Raw genomic sequence first — 22,138 nt, forward strand, 5'->3', positions numbered from 1 at the left:
TGCATAGTTGTGAGTTTGATCCCCAGTACCAAAAAAAAAAAGAAAAAAATTATATATGTGGCCATCCAGTCCCCCAGCTGGGATCTGACTACAGCCACATGAGACCCAGCTCAATCAACAAAACCATAAACAAAATTAATAAATTGTCTTTTTAAACTACTATGCTTTAGGGTGGTTTGTTGTAACAAACAGTAATAATCACAGCACTGACTTGTAAAATGGGGATAATGAGCTCTATTTTTACCAAAGTGTTTTCAAGTTCACTTATGGGTGGATATGAAGTTAGTTTTTAAGTAGTAAAGCATTATACAACTTCTTTCCCAATAAATGACTCTTATGTTCACTGGAGACGTAATGTCCGATTTCTCTTACAGAGTCCTAGTTCTCAGGTGGAGAGAATGTGAGTCTGTATCTAACTCACCCACTAATAATGTGGGGCTTTCCTCAAGCATGAAACCTTTCCAGGCCATATGTGAAACTGGCCTGAGGACAGTCTTGCAGCAACAATAACACTATCAGCTCCCCTTCTGTGCTCAAAACCCCAGGCACTCTGGCTCTCCTCCATTCCACCAGGCGCATACAGTTCCTTCTTAGAACAGGAGCCTAGTTCTGACCCAAGGTGAACCATCCCCAGCCTGTGCATCTGGCTGAGAGTTTCTTCCATATCTGTTCTTCCTCTCAGGAAATCTTGGAAAGTGATGGTACAGGACAGACAATGGGCTTGACTCCTTAATGGTTGTTTGATCTTTAGCAGGTTAACCCTTTTTGCTTCATCTTTATTACATGTCTTCGATACAGTGCCTGACTGTAATAAAAGCTATGTATTGGCTACTTTGTTTATTTTGGTACTGGGGATCAAACTCATGACCTCTTGTTTGCCAGGCAGGCGCTTATGCTGTTGAGGTAAATCCCTGGCTATACTGGCTACTTTAAAAAACACTATATACCTTAAAGTTTTTTTGCTGGATATGGTGGTGCATACCTGTAATATCAGCACTCAGGAGGCTGTGGCAGGAGGATCATATGAGTTTGAGGCCATCCTGGGCTACATATCAAGACCCTGTCTGAAACCCCACTCCCCCAATTTGCCAGCTATTCCTGAGTCATAATGTTTAGAATATATAAGGAACTCAAAAGCTTAGTCCTCCCAAAATAAGATACTCCTTAGAAATAGAAATTACTAAGAAATACATGAAAAAATGTTCAACACCTCTGGCCATAGGAGAAATACAAATGAAAACAACACTAAAGCTAGGCGTGGTGGCACATGGCTGTAATCCGGCACTCGGAAGGCTAGGAAGGGGGACCACTGTAAGATTGAGGCCAACCTGGGCCACATGGTGAGCTGGGCTATGAGACCAGCCTGGACTGTATAGTAAGACACTGTTTCAAAAAACTAAAACAAACAACAACAAACACTTAGATGCCACCTTACTCCAGAAAGAATGGCCAGCTTCAAGAAATCAAATAAAACAAATGCTGGAGAAGCTGCAGGGGGAAAAGGAACCCCTCAACAGTGTTAGTGGGAATGTAAACTAGTACAACCACTGTGGAAATCAGTATGGAGATTCCGCAGAAAACTAACACTAGAAATTCCATTTGACTCAACCATTCTCCTGGGCATCTTCCCAGAAGATTTAAAGATTATCATGTTACAGGGATATACCCATACCCATGTTTATAGCAGCACAACTCATACTAACTATACCTTGGAAGTGACCTGTATGTCCATCAACAGATGAACGATAAAGAAAATGTGGCATTCATATACATTGGAGTATTCCTCTGCCATAAAGAAGTATAAACTTGAGTCAACTGTAAGAAAATGGTCACTTTGAGACCATGTATTTTTTTTTGAGACCATAATATTAAGTGAAATAAATCACATGCACTTAAATATTATATGGTTTGTCTTAATGAGAAACCTGAAATGTAAAAGCAAAATCAAAAGATAGCAGAAATAGGGAGATAGGTCTTTTGCAAAAGGAAAAGTGACCAAGCAATGAAGAGGGTAGGGGAAGTAAATAAAAAAAAGAATTGTTTGTTATATATACACGTACCAACTCCCCATAAAGAATGTAACCAAGAATGTACTAAAAACATGTATCAATAAAAAGAATTACTATATCCTGTAAGCCAAGCTGAGAGGCTCAAGAGGCTGAGACAGGAGGACTGCTGTCATTAAGAGGCCCTCCTGGGCTACATAGTGAGTTCAAGGCCAGCCTGCACTACAAAGTGAGACACTGTCCCAAAACTAAAAAAAAAAAAAAAAACTATCATATCCATTGGTTGTATCTTTTGCCAGGTTCACCAGTCCAACCAACACACTATATTAACAAAGTAACTGTTCAAATTCCAAAAGGCAAAAGAGATACTTTGCCTTTCAAAAGCATTTTCACTCATGTTTTACAATTGGTGTATTCCACAATATGGCAACTGATGAACTAAATATAACACCTTTTAGTATTCCTGATTAGCTTTCATCAAATGATTAATTTTACCATGCTAACAGTAAATCTTTTTTTTTTTTTTTTTTTTTATCTGTACCAGGGATTGAACTCACGACCGCCTGCTGGCAGGTGCTTATGCCGCTGAGCTAAATCCCCAGCCCCAGTAAATCTTTTTAAAATCTATTCTCAGCAACATAAGCGGGTCACTTTCCTGTAAAGTCAATGAACACCAGGTGAGGATCTTGTCCTTAGCATAATTTGTTTCTTTCCATTTTTAGCCATTTCTATGACATAATGTCCATATGTCCTAAAGTCTCCAAAGCATGCAGATATTTTTATTTTCTTTGGCTTTTGTTTTTTGAGACACAGCCTCCCTATGTAGTCCAGGTTGGCTTCAAACTCTGTCCTCACCTGCCTTCACCTCCTAAGCACTGGGACTACCAGGTATACCGTGGCTAGAAATATTTTTGTAATCTAAAAATGCACTAAATGGAAAATTACTCTGGAGATGAATACTGCATTTGGTAATTTTGCCAAGGCCTCACTAGCAAAAAATCTGTATTAGGATGAATGCTTCTCTGAGTTGAAAGACAAAATCACAAAGGAGACAATATCTGCTTACAACCTTGTTAACTGGCAGTCTCTACAATAAGTAAGGTGAGAAATACAGATACCTAACTAAAGGTGTGTTAGTTTTCACCAAAGTCTTTGTTAGTTTTGCTATATAAATGCTTTTATCTGCTCAGCACTGTTTTTGTGATCCCATTAAATATGTTAACCTTTTCTTAAAACCTAAAGCCCTGGGGCTGGGGATTTAGCTCAGTGGCATAAGAAAAAGACAAAAAAAAAAAAAAAAAAAAAAAAGCATAAAACCTAAAGCCCTGAAATGTAGGCTCTCTTGGTCAATACCATCATGCATGGAAAAGAAAAATTTGTTCAAGTCCTGAGAACCAGATCTAGACATTTTATTATTAGTAGTATTATTTGTGGGACAGGGGACTGAACCCAGGGGATTTGCACTGAGACACATGTCCAGCTCTTTTTTTTTTTTTGGTACCAGAGATTGAACTCACGACCTCACACTTGCCAGGCAGGTGCTTATGCCACTGAGCTAAAGCCTTGGCCCACGTGTCCAGCTCTTAAAAAAAAATATTTTTTTGAGCTAGAGTCTTATTAAATTGCCAACTTTCAATCTCCCTGCCGATGCTTCCCAGAGTGCTGGGATTATAGGCACTGCCATACCTGGCAGAAAAATTCTTAATTAGCTGAATTCACAGAATTAGGGGCAGAGTCACTGAAAAGCTGGGACAAAAGTGGAAGAGGGTTGAAGCACTTTAATCACAGAAGAGTAAACAATAGCATAAAACCATTAACAGCACACCCAGTGGCTGTTGTTCTCCTCCAACCCCCAGCTCTCCCACTCCCCCCGGCCCTCCCTGCGTACCATCGAGTAAAGAGCAGGGCATCAGTAGTTGTCCCTGTCACTGTTGGGTGGTAGGAAGGGGATCTAGCGAAGGACCACAGCAATTCTGGCCATCCACCCAAGGCTCCTATTTCTATACAATTTCATCATGTTAAATAGTCCCTGCCCCAAAAATGAACAATGCAGAAACCTTGCTGCTTCGTTCAGATGCTCTAGGAATTGAGTCTCAAGAGCCATGGGCCACAAGGGGGGAAAGAGCCCAGAGACAGCACAGTTCAAGCTGCAGCCAAATCTGGGATTGAAGGGGGTTCAAAAGGTTCAGACACGGACGGCCTAGTGGCTCCAGTACAGAATTGTGCCCCAACCCAGGCAATGGAACTCATGCATATGCACATATGTACACACGAACACACACACAACACAAACACACACAGAGCAAATAACATTACTGAAAGGATCTGGAGGATATTAAATACAAAATGGCAGAGCTAAAAAAAAAAGTGAAAATATTTGTTTCTTTGATTCTCCTCGGTGCCTTGCAGTCCCTTTGGTCACAGTAGTGTAGATGTGGGGAGGTCCAAAGGAGGAGGTTGTCAGCAGCCTGTAAGTCCATGTCTGCAGAAGTCCCCACGCCAACCACTTTACTCTTCAGCCCAGCAGCTGCCTCCCATGTGCCCATTTACCCAGTTGGCACCATTGCTGGAGCTGTTGCTAGAGAGGCTTTTAGGACTGAGAGCTGCATCTTCTTCCTCTGAGCTGCTCTCCACATCGCTGCGATCGTCCTTAGCCACCTGGGGGAAATGGAACCACCAGCAGGAAAGTGAGAACAGAACTCTTCTTGAGAGATTGAGAAGACAGACTAAGCTCATGGCGCCCATATTTGTGTACTGTTCCACTTTGTTCTACTTTTTGGTGACCGTGGCTACTCTTATGAATATCCTTTGCCTGCTCTCTATTTTTTCTCTTGTCTTGTTCTTTATGGAACAGAAGCCAAATTGGTAGAGGGGTTTATCTTTCAGAAGAAGCAGAAGAAAACTGACATCATTCACCAAGCCTTGGTTTAGGTTTGAGAGAAACTAGTCTTTTCCCCTCTTACCTCAAACAGCAGGGAAGGCCAACACATATGACTGGCAACTGATTACTTCTATCTCCTGACGGCTGTGGACAATGCATTTATCCACACTGGTCATCCTGAGTTTTGCTGTATCCCTAAAGCTGATCCATAACAGACTTTTTTGTTTCTTAATCTTTTATTTTAATCGGTACTGGGGATCAAACTCACAACTGCGCACTTGCAAGGCAGGCACTTATGCCACTGAACTAAATCCCCAGCCCGTTTCTTTTTTTTTTTTTTTTTTGTCTTTTTCCTTTTTATTGGTACCAGGGATCGAACTCACGACTGCCTGCTTATAAGGCAGGCGCTTATGCCGCTGAGCTAAATCCCCAGCCCCTTCGTTTCTTAATTTTTAAAGCAGTACTACTATTCCTGGACTCCACTATCATTAGTCTATGACATCAGTTCCTAATCTCTCCCTTTCATTTGTTTGACACAGGGTAATCTCAGTATTGTAGTCCAGGCTGTCCTCTAACTCACAGCGAACCTCCTGTCTCAGGCTCTTAGGTGCTGGGATTACAGGTGCATGTCACCACATCTTCAAATAGCAGAATTACTCTCTGATGAAACTTTAGCATGCTCAGATACACGGTATCATAAAAATAAGAACTGATTTGCAGTCAGTAAGAAGATAAAATCCTAGCACCAATTATGTTAGCATCTGCGAATCTTTACCTTCTACCCTGAGCTTTTCTTCAGGGTTTTTGTTTTTGTCTTTCTTGGTACAGGGAACTGAATTCAGGGCCTCATGCTTGCCAGGCAGGCACTGTGCCACTGAACTACATCCCCTAAATATTTGTATCTTCAAGTGAAGAGCTTGGATAACAACAGTATTTCCCAATCCAAACAATCCTGCATATCAAGCAAACTATTTTAAATTCTCTACCTGGATCATAAACATAAAGGAGAAAAAGGTAGTGAGACTGTAACAGACTTCTAACCTCTGGAACTGAAGGATAATGTGTGCTATTAAAACAGTAGAGGGAGAAATAAAAAGGAACAAAGCTACCACTGCTGTTGCCAAAGTGATGGACATGTGCTTTGGATTAGTTGTGATTCCACAGTATATTGTAGTCACTTGACTTCTGAACCCAGATAGTGAATTTATTACCTCGTATTTAGGAAATTTCTGCCAGAGGGCAGAGTGATTCTAGAGCCCAGGTAAAGAGAAGATCAGAAACTAATGAACAAGGAAGAAAGGAAGGAAGGAAGGAAGGTAGGTAGGTAGGTACGGATTTAACTGTTGCCTTAATTTAGGAAAAGAATCTGGCAACTTCAGTTCCAATCAACAAAGGCTCCATAAGGTCGGGACAGACGGCAAAGCCCCCAGACAAACAGAGCAGCAGACAGGACAGCAGGAAAGAAGAGAAACATGTTTAGACAGACACGCTTCCCCGAATACTAGAAGCACAGATAACACTTACATGCGAGAGATGAGCCTGTCCAAGCTTCCACCAGGCATAGAAAAAAGGAAGGAGGTGAGAAAAGAGTGAAGAATATAGAGTCTGGGTCTAATTCTTCTTGGGTAGGTCACCTGGTCAGGAAAGAAAAGCAGGAGAGAACAGAGAAGTCCAGTAGCTCCAGTGAGAAGTGCGGGCGGGCACAATGAGCCAGTTGTGAAAGTGACTATAGGGAGCACTACACATGAGATCATCAGCAGATCTGAGAACCAACACCTCCTCCAGCAGAGACCCATCAACCTGGGATCACTGAGGGCTCTTCAGCTCATCAGCCTGGCTTCTTCAGAACTGAAAAATTCTATTTGAATTATATCATTAAAAGGTGTCTTTCAGGGACAGGGGTGTAGATCAGTGGTAGAGCATTTGCCTAGCATGCATAAGGCCCTAGATTTGATCCCCAGTATGGAGGGAGTAAAAAAAAAAAAGGTTTCCATGCTAAAATATAATGCCCACTAAAGGAGAAAATTAAGAGCAGAAAATGGTTAAGGCTATCTTTAAAACTTTTCATTTTATATTTTGAGACAAGATCTCACTAAACTGCCCAGGTAGGACTCGAATTTATAATCTTCCCTCAGGGCTGGGATTGTAGGTGTGGCCATTGCAAACAGCTAAAATCTTAGGTCTATGTAGCTCAGATTGGTTTTGAACTCATAACATAGCCCACGCTGGCCTTGAACTCAAGGCGATCCTCTGCCTCAACTTCTCAAATGCTGGGATTATAGCCATATGCCACCATGCCCAGCTAATAACAGCCATTCTTAACAGACAGGAAGAAAGTACTATATTCTGCCTTTTGCATCCAAGGTACATCTTAAAAGGCACAGTCAAGGCAAGAACTTCAGAGCCCTATACCTTTGCTGGGCCTGCCTGGATAGCAGGGGCTCACCAGGTTGAATGGAGAGGAGGTCTGTTAACAGTACTCGTCTTTCCCCAAGCCCTAGGAAAGAAGCCATTCTTCATTCTCACCTTTCCCCGGAGCAAGGCTTTGAAAGCAATTCGTGCAATTAGATAGGACCAGATGATGTGCAGAAGCTGTAGGATCAGGAGAAGGCCATTGAAGAACCACCAGGAAGGGTAAGGCCCAATTATCTCCCAACTCTCAAAGAGGGTCGAGTTCAGAACCCTAGAAGAGAGAAGCCAACAGTCACATTTTAAAGTCAGAGTGAGGCAGACCAGGATGAAGCTAAATTCCCTTGGACACACAGCCCTGGTCGTTTCTCCTCACACCTTATACTAGTTAAAACTCCAATGATACTAATCTACACTGAGAAAAGAATACAAAGACGAGCTGGGGATATACAGCTCAGCAGCACAAGTGCCTGCCTGGCAAGTGTAGGATCCTGAGTTTGATTCCCCATACCAAAAAAGAAAAAAAAAATTTTAAAAAGAACACAGAGATAAGGCTTTAGAGTTTTCTATATTTAGGGATAGAGAAAGAAATATAAATTTTAGGAACTGATGAAATATGTCACACTATTAATCACTTCAAACATACAGTTTCACAGAATTCAAACAGCAGATTATGATCCCAGTAATAATTTAGATCCGCAAGCATACAGTGATTGGTAGGCTGCTGACTGTTTCTGGCTAACCAAAATCTCTAACCCATAGTCCCTGATTTTGTACCATAAGGCAGTGAATGCAAAAGTGAAAAGGTGAGGGCATGTGTTGATTAGGATGGGAAAAAAGATACAAAGCAAGGACACAAGCAAGAAAAGTGTCACCTCTGGGATGGGCAGCTAACGTTCTGTGAGAGTTCACAAAGGTTCAGCTTAGTCCAAGGAAAAAGCAGGGCAATCAACTGATGAATGGATAAAGAAGATGTGGTTTTTTTATACAATGGAGTATTATTCTGCCATAAAGAAGGATAGACTTAAGATATTTCTTGCTAAGTGGATGGACTGTGAGGCCACACTCCTAGGTGAAATAAATCAGACACACACATGTAAATAGGGCATTGTTTTTCTGGTGTGAGAAACCAAAAGTGTAAAAAAAAAAAAAAAGAGTCAATATTAGTACAGGTACAAATTACCTATGATGAATGTGATCATTATGTGTAACTAATATGTATCAATAAACTTCTTTTAGTTTGTTTTTTGAGACAGGGTCTTGCTATGTAGTTCAGGCAGAAGTGAGCAAAAAACATAATACAGACCAAAATGAAAACAAACAAGGAAAAAGCAGGGCAACAGGGTTTTTAATGTTCCATTGGCAAGAACAAAACAAAAGTTGAATTGGGAAAAAGGTGTTAGTAAATACCTACTACAGCTTTATAGCCCTGGCTAGCACTTACCAGAATGGATAGATTCCTAGACGAGTGACCATAAAAACAGCAGCGAAGATCACAAAAAGGGTGTCACAGAGCCGCTGATACTTGGCATAATTGGCCAGCTTGGCAGCCTGGACAAAAGAAGAATTGAGTTGGGAAGAAGTTCTCCTGTAGAAAGAAAAGAAAAAAGGAGAGAAGAGAAAAGAAGAGAAAAGAAGAGAAAGGGACAGGTGTGGAGGACCACCAGGACAGCTCTCCTTGAAAGAAGAGCATCTGTCCCCATTTTGGCTAACCTGGCCCTATTTTCATGTATTGGTATGTACAGAGCTGGCTAGGATATTTCTTTATCCCCTCAACTGGCTTTAAGCGACACAAATGGGTCTAGCAGAGGTGTTGATGTGTAGTCTTTGAAACAATGGACAGGCCTTACTGCCCTGCCTATAACTCCCAACTAGTATGTATGAGCTAGGTGAAGATGGCTGGGATTAAGCCTCCAGAAAGAGACTGACATATCACGCATTAAGATTACAAATCAGAGCTGAAGTAACAAGCAACGGACCCTAAATCCGAGATACTTACTTAGTCTGTGTTATGCAGATTACTCTTTTTGTATATCTTTCTCTGCATATTGCAGAGGTAATTTCAGGCCTCCTACCTGCCTAGCTCACAGCACTCAAGTACTTCTTGTCTTTCTCTCAGTCCTCATCCCAAAGCCACTCCCCTCTTCACAAATTAGTAAAACCCTGGTTCTGTTTTCGTTAGCCATGGTTCTAGCTAGACTTAGGACCTACTTGGCTCCCCACAACTACAAATATGCCTGAGTGTCTTCATTCTAGCCATGGATTGCCCAGGAAGTGGTAGGCTGGAATTGATTAGAATCCACAACTTTCCCCTATGATTACAAATGTAAATCCCACCGGAACATGATGAGGTCCAGGAAGGGTTTCCTTGTAAGGGAGAGGGAAAGGAAAGAATGAGGAGGGGCTGGGATTTAGCTCAATGGCACAGTGTCTGCCTGACAAGCGCAAGGTCCTGAGTTGGGATTCCCACACCAAAAAGAAAAATAATAAGGAAAGAGGGGTTAGGTTCTTACTTCTAGCAAGAAGTCTGAGGCATCATGTAGACAAAGGACCAGAGTTCCAACCCGAACCATGTTGTTGATGTAGGAGAAGGTGATAAGCCCAATGGTGGCCAAGTGATGCACAAACATGATCAGGAAGTCCTAAGGAAGGAAGAAAACACAGATGTCCCATACAGTTTAGACCTTCTCTTAGGGAGTTGCCTAGTGTTTTTACCCAGAATTCCCGTATCAGAGACCAACCGCAGTCTAGGTTAACATAGCGTAGGACAAAAAATGGTATCGATACTGAGCTGACCTTTGAAAGTAATTTCCCAGGTAGCAATGGGACACACAAGCCTTAGATATTTCTAAGACTCTTCTGCTTTAATTAAAGACATTTCTATCAAAGGGCACTAACAGAAAGAAGGTTTGTGGAGGGGTAAGGGCAAACTCTTTCAAAAAAGTTTCGAGAAATGCTTATTAGCTAAACAATCCACCTTACTCTAAGTACTTCCTGCTTTCACATTTAAGGCTCTATTTCCTCTTGGGTTCAAATGTGTAAGTTAGACTAGAGAAAATTTTTAAACACTTGAGTCATCAGACATAGCTAATACTTTTTTTTGTGTGTGGTACCGGTGATTGAACTCATGACCTCACGCTTGCCAGGCAGGTGCTTATACCGCTGAGCTAAATCCCCAGCCCATAGCTAATACTTTTTAGCACAGAGGACAGAGGAGGAGGAGGCCAGTAAATAGGAGTCAGTGAAACAAGGACAAAAAAATCTACTGATACAATGTTATTAGTAATATTCTGGTTCTTGCTTTTTAAATTTTCGTACTGGGTATTGAACTCTGGGCCTTAGCACAGTTACATGGCAGCCAGTTTTTATTCTGAGACAGTCTTGCTAAATTGCCCAGATTGACTTGAACTCGTGTTTCTCTTGTCTTAACCTCTCAAGGTGCTAGGATTACAGGCGTGCATCACCATTCCTGGCTGATGTTCTAGTTCTTGAGGTTATGGGTTCATAAGTATTACCTATTTTTTATTAGACAAGATCTTTCTACATAGTTCAGGCTAGCTTTGAACTCACTGTAGCCCTGACTGGCCTTGAATTTGCAGTGATCTTCCCGCCTTAGGCTTCTGGGTGCTGGGACTGGAGGCATACACTACCACACTGAACTTCTATTGTGTTTCAACACACACACACACACACGCATACATATAGCAATCTTTTAATGTCATATATTAAAATAAAATGTTTAATAAGGGGACCTGTGTGTCTTGACCATAGGAAAGTGAAAAACTGGGATTAAGAGTATCAAGTTTCTATGTTAGACAACACTAACCTAAATTAGTTTCAACCCAATCCTATAATGCTAACCCTGGTTTTCCTCACCAAAGGCACACGACTTGGGGGTAGAGCTATTGGAAGCACCTAATGTCAGTTACACACCAGTGAAAAAGTGGTTCTGTCTGGTTATATAAACTCAATCATTTCCAACTCTATCAATATGTGGGCATGTCAGCTTGGTTTTCTGAATCATTATTTCTGAATAATAGCAAGAGAATATATTATTTAAAATCCCTTCCAGTTGACATTCTCTGAGAAAGCACAGTAACCAAAAAGGGAGATTGAGGGATGAGGAAGGAAGCAGAGGAGGGAAGAGAGACATGAAACAAAACAGAACAGTAACAATTAAAAAATCTAACTTTTCTGAAATCAAGCCTTTTCCAAATCACGTCTTGACTCCAAGTTCTACCTTCCTGAGTTTCAGATATATAAGAACATGGGAGAATAATAAGAGTATCTTAGTTCATTGTTCTCATCCTGTGCTGCTGTAAACATCTGAAATATATTTTATCATTTGTTAAGTCTAATTTCTTGGAACATGACAAAAAACTTATAGTTCCACCACACGCATACCCTCCTTTTGTGGTTCCAGTCAGGGAAAATAATCTATTACAATGGCAGTAATGATGCGACAAAGAAGTTGAGGAAACCAAAGTCCTTACCTTTCTTTTAATGTCTATAAATTGAGAAAACATAAGAGACCAATAGAAGGCCAGTTCCATGATATAATAGTAATAAAGCTCTTTTGAGAGAGGCTGCAAGAGAGAAAATACAAGTTAGAATACCAGCTATCAAATGCAGCTATCTCTCTTTTTTTTTTTTTTTTTTGTCTTTTTCCTTTTTATTGGTACCAGGGATCGAACTCACGACCGCATACTTGCAAGGAAGGTGCTTATGCCGCTGAGCTAAATCCCCAGCCCCAAATGCAGCTATCAAAGGTGAATTTTATCTCTGCAACTTTCTGTCTTGGAGTATAACTACTATATTCCAAATTACTGAAATCTTTCTTCCCTATCATCTCCTAAAATCTGAAACAGATATAAAAGATTTTGTATTGGTATGGAAACTTAAACCCTTTCATTCTGCCCCTCCACATACATGTCTTTAACTCTTTGCTTTTAGTGATAAGGTTGACACACATATAACAAAATCAAAATGGTGTGCTTAGAATTCTGAGCAATTAGTGTTTTCCAGGGGATTAAATGAGCAGGGCTTCCCTTCTTTTTAGTACTCCACGAACATAGACATTTTTCTAATACAGAGTAAAACTACAGTGCCCCTTTTCCCTCCTGGGGAATGAACAGAGAACCAAGATGCTCTTACGGGGATTCCAAGTAGCCCTTGTACAAAAAAGACAACTGAACCGAAAGCACCCCTTTAAGTACCAGCAAATGGATATACAATGGAAGAGGCTGGGACTAAAAAGCTCAATGGATTTCACTGCTATGGAGTGAATATGTAACTGCTGTGGAGGCCCTAGAAATAGACACCCTACATACATGATTCAAAGAGACTCAGCCCCTAATCCTCAAGAACATCAGGAAAATGTGCCACCTGTCTTGGACTGACAATGCACTCTCACCCGTCCTGCCTCACACACATACAAGGGGCATCATGAAATGGCTTAGATCCTACCTGAAATGGATAATTATGCCAGCACTGTCGGGTGTCCCAGAACCAAGGAGACTAAGAAAAAAACATTAATTCAGATTAGCCTTCAGGATTCTCACATAGCTTGCTTCAAGATCTCCCTTGTAGGGCCAGGGAGTTGGCTCAGTGGCACAAGTGTCTGCCTGGCAAGTGCAAGGTTATGAGTTTGATCCCCAGCACCATTAAAAAAAAAAAAAAAAAAAAAGATCTATCTTGTATAACTAATCCTCTTCTCTCCAGGATAGGGGCATAAGAAAGATAAAAAGACTAAAGAATCCCCTTTGATAGATTTTAGGGATTCCTAAAGGATCAATAAATAGCTAGATTTCCCTTCTACAAGAAAGCAATATTAGAAATAGGAAAGCCATGGTTTGCAGAGAAGAAGAGCAAGAACAGATGCAGGATAGTTTCAGAAACATCACCTCTGCAATGCAAGTACTGGGAGAGAAGACAAGGACTCCATCTAATAACCAAGAAGAGATGCTAGGCTCAAAAGTAATCATCTCCACAATTACACCTTCTTAAGAAGTTTGTTCATTTCATCCATGCTGTTAAATTTACCATCAAACTGTTCACAATACTGTCTTATCCTTTCAATAATGTCTATAGGCTCTGTAGTGAAAGCACCACAGCCGCACTTTGTCCATGATTATGCCATCTAGGGAAAAAGTGTGGTACGGGGAAAAATGTAATCAGAATTAATGCTGGACATGGTGGCACATGCCTGCAATCCCAGCACTTAAGAGGCTGAGGCAGGAAGACCGCCATGAGTTCGAGGCCAGTCTAGACTACACAGCAAGACCCTGCCTCAAAAAGCAAAACAAAACAAAAAGCAAACAGCAAGTAACAACAACAAAAAAATCAAAAAGATTCAAACTCTTCTTTGATGATTTGCTGAAAGTAGAAATAATATCATTTCCACTCACATTAGAGTTACTGATTCAATTTTTCTCAAAAAAAAACAAGTTTTGTCAAGTGCTTTGTAAATCATTAAGCAGTATTCTGATTTAATTATTGTTATCATTATCAATACTATTTAGGAGAGAAACAGGCTCATAAACTTACTTAATGAAATCAAGAGTCAGACAGAAGACAATCTATTAGTATATAAACTAGGGCTTGGGAATAATGAGAGAAAAAATCTGTGAAAATTAAAGATTTGTCTCTGGGGGTCTAAGAATGATTAGAACCCAATCAGAGGACCAAGGAAAGTTCAAACTTACCAACCAGAGAAATCTAATTCCATAGCAGAATACAGATAAATAAAAAGTGAATCTCCACCTAGGTAGGCAAAGTGTAGAGGTTAGACAAATGTCCACTCGAAGTCTTTGAGGCTAGGGAAATCAAGATAGCCAATTTGGGGAGAAAATTCTTACTGGTGAGAAATCATTCCACAGGGACAAACACTGTTATCTACAAAGCTAACCTTGTTTAAAATAGATTTCCACAAGTAACACTGAATTTAATTAACTTTTCTTCCATACCAGATTCTCATCAGAGTGCTTAATGTTTTTCATTGTGCAACCATAACTAATAAATTGCTTAGTTTCTAGAGGGTAATTAGTTAAAACCAAACCCAAAGCCAATTAGTTAAAAGCAAAACCCAGTGGGCTGAAATATATAGTATTTCTCATATAGCTCCTTCAAAAATGTCAATTTAGAACAAGCTGGTACCATCTCAAACAGTGTATAGGGACATGAGCTCCTACCTATGTAAGCAGATTTACAAGAATTCTTTCCCAGTCTATTTGGAAAAGAGGAACAAAATGGAATCACAGCTAGCTTAGCGGTATGTCTAAGTTACTAAGAGCAACTAGTTTTACAGTTCTCTTTGTTCCTGCTTACAACAGATTGAGTTCATCTTCTATATTCACTGACTGTTATCCTAGTAATATAAATAATTTCCAAAAAGGAAACCTCAGTTCACTTGTATCCCACCCTCTTCCTCACCCCTACCTCCTTCTCCACACCTACATGCTTTCACAGAATTTAGTGAGCGTCGGGGGCTTGTCCTGATTCCTCCGATGGCGAAACCAGCACTGGATTTTTCGGACATCCCAATCGAGCTGCTTTGACAGGCCCTCCAGCCTTTTCTGATCAGGATACTGTAGATGTATGACCAGAGTCAGAAGACCCCTTCCTCTTCAACCCCTCATTAAATGTCCTTGACTAGATAAATGGCAAAGGGTTATAACCACAGCAGATCAAGTGATGTTTATCTTCCCAGGTTTTATCCTCACATCACTTGAAGGAAAAGATTGTATTTCACACTTCAGGGACCTTTATTGTTTACCCATATATCCACATTCTCATTTGTTCGTCTTCCTCCAGCTCAAACTGAGTGAAAAAGGATAACAAAAAACCAAAATAGGGGCTGGGGGTTTAGCTCAGCAGTGTAAGTGCCTGCTTGGCAAATGCGAGGTCATGAGTTCAATCCCTGGTACCAAAAAAAAAAAAAAAAAAAAACAAAAAAAACCCCAAAATAGTCCAGTGTGGTGGTGTCCACCTAATAATCTCAGCACTTGGGAGGCTGAGGCAGGAGGACTGCAGCCACCCTGGCCTCCATAAATGAGTTCAAGGTCAGCCTGCACTAAACAGTGAAACCCTGCCTCAAAAACAAAAAAGACAAAAAAGAAAAGAGAGATAGGGGTAGAGGTGGCTGCTAAGCCTATAAGTCAAAGCTATATAAACTTGACATTTTAGCAACTGTGGTCCAAAGGTAGTTCCCTGAGATGCCAAAGTTTTCCTTACAGTTATATAGAGAACTCAAGTGTGAAAGATTATTCATTATAGCCTTACTTTCTCTTGTATGTGCTCTATTCTTTCCCACCCTATTTTCTTATTTTTCTGCTCACTTACCTTTGTGATAGATATGAACACCCTTTCAAGGACAGCATTGGGTTGGGCCTGATAAGGACCACTGTCCTCAATGCCAACATGGAGTGCACAGGGTTTGGCAATAAATCTGCAAGAGAGAAAACCTAAAGGTCAACTCTAAATATGATTTGCTAAACATGAATCACTAGGTAAAGTAAAAGAAGGAAACACTAGAGACTGGGAGCCAAAACAGTTTTATTTGGTCCTGGATTTTGTCAATGATTCACTTGAAAACCAACTGATTTAAGAAATGCTGGAATATACGTCCTCTTTCCATTTCTTCCCTGGTTTCTCTTATCATATATCTTGAGCTTTACAGTCTGATATACATAGATCAAATCACTATTCTACTATTTATTGAATATATGAACTTGGGCAAGTTATTTAATTTCCACAAACCTCAGTTTGTTTTTTTTTAACCTAATATTAACATCCTTGCTACTCAATATGGCCCATCTGAACGCAGACTGAGATTGCAAAGAGGGAAGGAGAAATGGGAAAGAAAAGAAGCAAGCTATATTATGTACAGGTACAAATTTCCTATGATGAATGTTCATTATATACATCTAAAATGTACCAAAAATAAATAAATAATCCTGGGTCACAGTTATCTCTATGCTTAACCTAAAGGTTATGGAAACAGTTATATTTTCACAAGTCCTAAGTAAAGCAAGAAGGAATTTAGGAGGGGTGATCTCAATTCCAGTCAAATAAATTTCATTTAATCTCTTGGGTTTCCATTTCACCATCTAAATGATGGGCTTATAATATGATTTCTAAGATCTCCCCATCTAAGATTCTATGATATCATTGGATGTAATTCATTTCTAACTTTGAAATCTTTGAAAACTGAGTAACTTATTCCTTGGTTCCTCAAGAAGGATCTTAGTTTCCACAACCAGAAATTTTTGTGCATCAGCTCTAGGAAAATCTGTATAGTTTCTTTCAGTATACATCAAACCCAGTTTTATGTAGTTTTATGAAAGTAAAGATGCTGACAGTCCCAGTAATAGAATAAATGAATAATTATGAGTACCAGTGCTTTGTTTTGTTTTTTTGAGACAGGGTTTCATTAGGTAGTTCAGGCTGTCTTTAAACTCACTGTGTACTCCAGGCTGGACTCAAACTCAAGGCAATCTTCCTGCCTCAGCCTCATGACTGCTGAGATTACAGGTATGTGCCACCACACCTGGCTACTTCTAGCTTTAAGACTCTTAAAAACATTTATTTATTTGACAGATACTTATTGAGCATCCATTTTGTCCAACAACATGAACTATACTTTCCAAGGACATGTGACTGGAAAAGAACTTTTATTTCTGATAAAAAATTCTGTATATAGATTTAGCTATACATTTAATGAATTACTTTAATAAACTGAAATTTAAAATTAGATCTTTCGAGAAAAAATTCACTCTACATCACACAAAATGCTGGCATTTTAACCTATATACCTACGCTGGTCAAGTGCCAAATAGCCTGACATTATTCTTTCTACTGGCTCCACCTTTCTGGAAGTACAGTATGGAGACCTCTGGAGAATTCCAGGACCCCTCTCAGCAGATGTACAAAGTCAAATTATTAGTAATCACCTTTCTAGTAATGCCACATGTACCATGGAGTTTTCCACAGGTTTTATGATATCATGTAACAGACTGCTGAACCTACATAAGGACACAGCTACTAGGTATCAAAAAGATTTACGAAGCTGTAAAATAATGTCTCTCTTCTCACTTTTTTTTATTTTTAAAGTTATTTTTCAAAAAAATAACTTTTGCTGGGGATTTAGCTCAGCAGTGTAAGTGCCTGCCTGGCAAGTACAAGGTTGTAAATTCGATCCCCAGTACCACAAAAAAACCTTTTATTTCATAAAATTTTTCATCACTGGGCTGGGGATTTAGCTCAGCAGCATAAGCGCCTGCCTTGCAAGTATGCGGTTGTGAGTTCGATCCCTGGTCCCAATAAAAATGAAAAAGACAAAAAAAAAATTTCATCACTATGTTCATCACATTATTTTTACTTTTTAATTAAAAAAATTTTTGAGACAAGATCTCGCTATGCAGTTCAGGCGGGCCTTGAACTCATTTTGTAGCCCAGGCTGGCTTCAAACTCATGGTGATTCTCCTGTCTCAGTGTCCTGAGTGCTGGGATTAAAGGTGTGCGCCATCACACCTGGCTAGTTCATTATTTTTAAAGTGAATCAATAAACATTAATTTTTCTCATTTTAATTTTTTTTCTAGAAGTCACCAACAGGGACTCATTTTAATTTCTAAAATGATTACAAAATGTTCAAGACCACAGCTTAAAAACTGTTGTGCTTAGATGACACTGAATAACAAAGATAATTTGTGATTTTCTATCTTCTCCAGGATCAATCTGCCACCCAAGTTTTAAAACAGTTTGTCAGAGAAGACTCATCTTTGCTGGAAGGTCTGACTAAGCAGGGGTTCAGTACTCTATGAATGCTACTACTTCCCCCCTATTACTTTGGGAGATGCATCTAAAGGCCCCAACTTACTTACCCATCTGCCTTTTCTCTGCAGTCTTAATACATGGCAACAGTGTATCTAAGTCTGGGTTAGTTAAGATGAAATCAAGTACTGCTTTGTTTTTTCACACCAAATACAGGAGCTATACTAATACTTCTTTTTGTGATTTGCTGTAATGACACTGATAGACGTAAGCTATATACCAGTAAATTACAAAGTCTAGAACTAGTTTCTTAATGGGTACAACATGGCAAGTACCATAAATGGACAATTATGCTGAGATATGACTTTGACTCTTTGTGATGGTCAGTGAGCCTGGAGTAACTTGGGAAACTAGGTTAGTTATTTAGTTAATTCTCAACTAATTAGAGAATGACACAAATACCTGGGAATGACAGATTCATTTTATGCATGCTAAACATGAAGTATCTATAGGAAACTGAAATAGTTCTTGGAGGCAAAAAAAAAACTTTAAAAAAAGGCTTGTGTGAGATACATAAGGGAGGTGCAGGAAGAAAGAGAACAGTATGAATATGAATGAATGAGGATACTGAGTGGTAGCTAAATTGTGGGAATGAATATGATTGTACAAAAATAGAATATAAACTGAAAAGAGAACTGAAGTGAGCACTTTGGGAAACTCCAACATAAAATATGAATTTAGGGTATAGGAAGGCTAGAGGTAGAACAACACAGATCATGGAAGGCAAAGACTTCAGCACCCACTATGTTGGGCAACTTGGAAACAGGTAGTAGCCATCACCAAAGAAACTACTGTAAAACAGAGACTCTGAAAGTAGCGAGACAAAGCAGTGACAGATAGAGTAAGAGGAAGAGGAGGAAAGAGGCAGAAATAGCCAAGATTCTCAAGAATCTGAGACAGGGAAAAAAAAAAAAAAAGAATCTGAGACAGAAGAAAGTGTCCTTAACTTCCTGCATCAGAATCACTTGACCCAAAATGAATCCTTGCCCCATAACTAGAGCCCCCCTCCCCCGGACTGGAGATTGAACCCAGGATCTCTGCATTGAGATACAGGCCCAGACCTTTCTATTTTGAAACAAGATCTTCCTAACTGTTAAATTGCCCAGGCTGGGCTTGAATTTGTGACCTTGTCACAGACTCCCGGAGTGCTGAGATTACAACTGCGTGCCGCTGTGCCTGGCTAACCCATCTCTTCTTGATCAGAAATTTTGTCTATTGCTATTTATTTTTCATTTTTTCTATTATCTTTAGCTTCACTCTCAGCTTGTTTCTTCTCATCAGACTTTAAAAACATTCAAGTTTTCCAACTCTTCCTGGCCCTAGCATCCTCCAACTTTCTCCTACTTCATAACTAAAGCTGTCTCCTCCTGACTTCTCTTCCAGCTCCCACTCATTCCTCAGCTCTCCTCCCTGTCTCTTTTGGTTTCTGCCCTGTACTTCACTAAAGCTGTTCTTGCCAAAGTCGTCAATGATCCCCTTTGAGGGGAATCAAAGGAGCTTTCTAGTGCTTTATCTCACTTGACTTTTCATCAGCATTTTACATTATTGACCATGTCTCCCTCTTGAAATGCTTTCTTTTTCTCTTGGCTTCCTCACTGTCACTCTTCTACTTATCTCCCTTTATCTCGCTAGCAAATGTAGACTGCTTGGTATGCATCAATAGAAGAATCATCTTAAGTTACTTTTTTTGTTTCTCTTTTCTCATTTGTCAAATGAACCTAACACTAGTACCAAACTACCTAATAAAGTTACTATGAGGATTCACTGTTTAACACTTAGAGCAGGGTCTAATTAAAAGTTAAAGAAAGAAAAGGCCTCAAAGTATACATTGTCTGTTGACTCCTAAAGTTCTCTGAAGGGGTAAACTTTCACAACAATATTAAGATATTATCTGTCTCTTCCATTGTGTTAATGTTTGCAGTGAGGGTGCAATGCAACGGTAGATAAAACTATAGCCCATTAGCTCAAAGCAAGGTAGTGGTACCAAATTACACTAATAGTTTCTGTATCAGGATGTCCTCTCAATTAGAAACTGTGAGAGTACAGAACATGCTTAACATGCACAAGGCTTTGAGTTCCATTTCCAGCACTCATAGGTGCACACATGCACACAGAGATGCACACATATTTTACTGAAGAATGTCACCTCCCTAATAAGCAGCCATGAACACGCGGGCTAAGAATCAAACATCCTCCCCACCCCCGTTAGCAAATGGGAACCAGAGGTCTGAGCATCTCTTGGGAGGTTGACCATATGCAATATAGCAAATGGGGGGATTTCCTTCTACCATCTCTTTGAAGGCAAATATTGTTATCACTGTTTTGCTTTGTTCTGATTAATTGTATTGCTCTATTCAATATTATTTTGATAAGTTCTATAATGATGTATATCTGGTTTGATTTTGCTATACTTGATTGAAAGAACAACTACTGTGAAGATAATGAGATATACTATGGTACCTATTACTGTTATCCCACTAGCCTGTTGTGATGTTCTGTACCAGTTTCACTGCACTGCCTTAGTTGGCTTTATTCTGTCTTGTGATATTGTATTTCACTACCTTCTAAATAATAAAAAATTTTAAAAAAAGAATGTCCTTGAAGAACCAATAAAAGCAATTTTGTTAAATCTTGATCCTTGGGGCTGGGGATTTAGCTCAGCAGCATAAGCGCCTTCCTTGAAGTGTGTGGTCGTGAGTTCGATCCCTGGTACCGATAAAAACGAAAAAGACAAAAAAAAAAAAAATTTTGATCCTTGAGTACATTTTAAAAAAGTATTCAGTGGTAAATGGAAGCACCCATAAAGCATGTCTGCTGCATACCAAAGTATATGGCTGTCTCTAAGCCAGGCATGTTGGTGGATGCCTGTAATTCCAGCACTGAGAAGGCTGAGGCAGAAAGATCACCATAAGTTTGAAGCCAATACGGGTTACACAGTGAGTTTAAAGCCTGCCTGAACTATATAGAAAAATTCTGCCCTCTTAAAACACACGTGCTCACACACACACACACACACACACACACACACACACACGTATATAGATATTCCATATATATGTATATGGTTACTTCAAGGAGATGCACTTGGGTGACTGTTGCGTGCTGACCCATGCCCTTTTTTATACAATACTATGCAGTACTGTATTTGCCTGTAAGAATGACTGGCAAACCACTGTCATTCATTCAGATCTGGATATTTAGCAGACATTTTTTTGGAAAATAAATGAAGTGAACCTTGTGTTTCAAGAAAAACACTTATATAATTAAAAGATTTTAAAGTAAAAATTAGAATTTTAGAAAACTTGTCTTTGAGCTAACCATTTCCCAATATCTTAAGTCTCTTTTGATAAGACTGGTTAAGGTAAGATGTTTTAGTTACTTTCTTGCTGCTGGGAAAAATACTTAACACCTACAAGATAAAGAAGGAGAGGCAGAGGTTTATTTTAGCTCACAGTCTTCAGAGGTTTCAATCCATAGTTGTCTGACAGCATAGCATTTCTTCTCCTTTCCCTTTTTATTCTACCCAGGCCACAAGCCAATTGGTTGGTGCCACCCACACCTAAGGTGGGTCTTCCCTCTTCAGCAAATCCATCATGCATATGAGTGGACTAATCTAGTAGCACACACCCATGATCCAGTCCCTCCCAAAAGCCTCACCCATGAGGCATGAGGCTTTGGGGGACAACTAGATATAAGCCATAACTAGTTTTTATTTTTTATCAGTACATGTTTACAGTTCATAATGATTACATTCATCATGATTAAGGATTAGTATGGTTTTTAAATATTATATAATGTGGGAGATTTGTGCAGTTCAGTGAATCAGTAATTTACAAATGGATACATGATTTCCAATGAAAATATAATGCAGTCCAAAGAGTTTTATTTAGTTTTTCCCTGTTCACAGGGATTATAACATAAGAATGTGACTAGCTCATTGATATGGTTTCAGATTCCTACTGCAAATAACCTTAAGACATTACCACTTGTGTTTTGGTGTGGTATCAAAGG

General features: G+C 39.6%; 1 protein-coding gene across 3 annotated transcripts in view; it reads right to left on the minus strand.

Moving 5' to 3' along the window:
* Positions 1 to 3,764: 3,764 nt before the first annotated feature.
* Cers5 (ceramide synthase 5) overlaps positions 3,765 to 22,138 on the minus strand; it is a 29,870-nt gene continuing 11,496 nt past the window's right edge. The window contains exons 2-11 of one of the 3 annotated variants that reach the window (XM_063254726.1): positions 15,637 to 15,742; positions 14,752 to 14,882; positions 14,001 to 14,058; positions 12,763 to 12,813; positions 11,790 to 11,882; positions 9,810 to 9,938; positions 8,741 to 8,847; positions 7,414 to 7,570; positions 6,412 to 6,521; positions 3,765 to 4,664 (exon numbers count right to left, since the gene is read on the minus strand). In XM_063254726.1, the coding sequence (XP_063110796.1) occupies positions 4,553 to 4,664; positions 6,412 to 6,521; positions 7,414 to 7,570; positions 8,741 to 8,847; positions 9,810 to 9,938; positions 11,790 to 11,882; positions 12,763 to 12,813; positions 14,001 to 14,058; positions 14,752 to 14,882; positions 15,637 to 15,742 (1,054 nt within the window). In that variant the 3' untranslated portion in view covers positions 3,765 to 4,552. The remainder of the gene's footprint in view (positions 4,665 to 6,411; positions 6,522 to 7,413; positions 7,571 to 8,740; positions 8,848 to 9,809; positions 9,939 to 11,789; positions 11,883 to 12,762; positions 12,814 to 14,000; positions 14,059 to 14,751; positions 14,883 to 15,636; positions 15,743 to 22,138) is intronic. The other 2 variants (XM_063254727.1, XM_063254728.1) reach the window with 2 other exon arrangements.

Source organism: Cavia porcellus, unplaced genomic scaffold, assembly GCF_034190915.1.
Source record: "Cavia porcellus strain 051 isolate PalLab524CR breed Dunkin Hartley unplaced genomic scaffold, mCavPor4.1 scaffold_8, whole genome shotgun sequence".
Taxonomy (NCBI): Eukaryota; Metazoa; Chordata; class Mammalia; order Rodentia; family Caviidae; genus Cavia; species Cavia porcellus.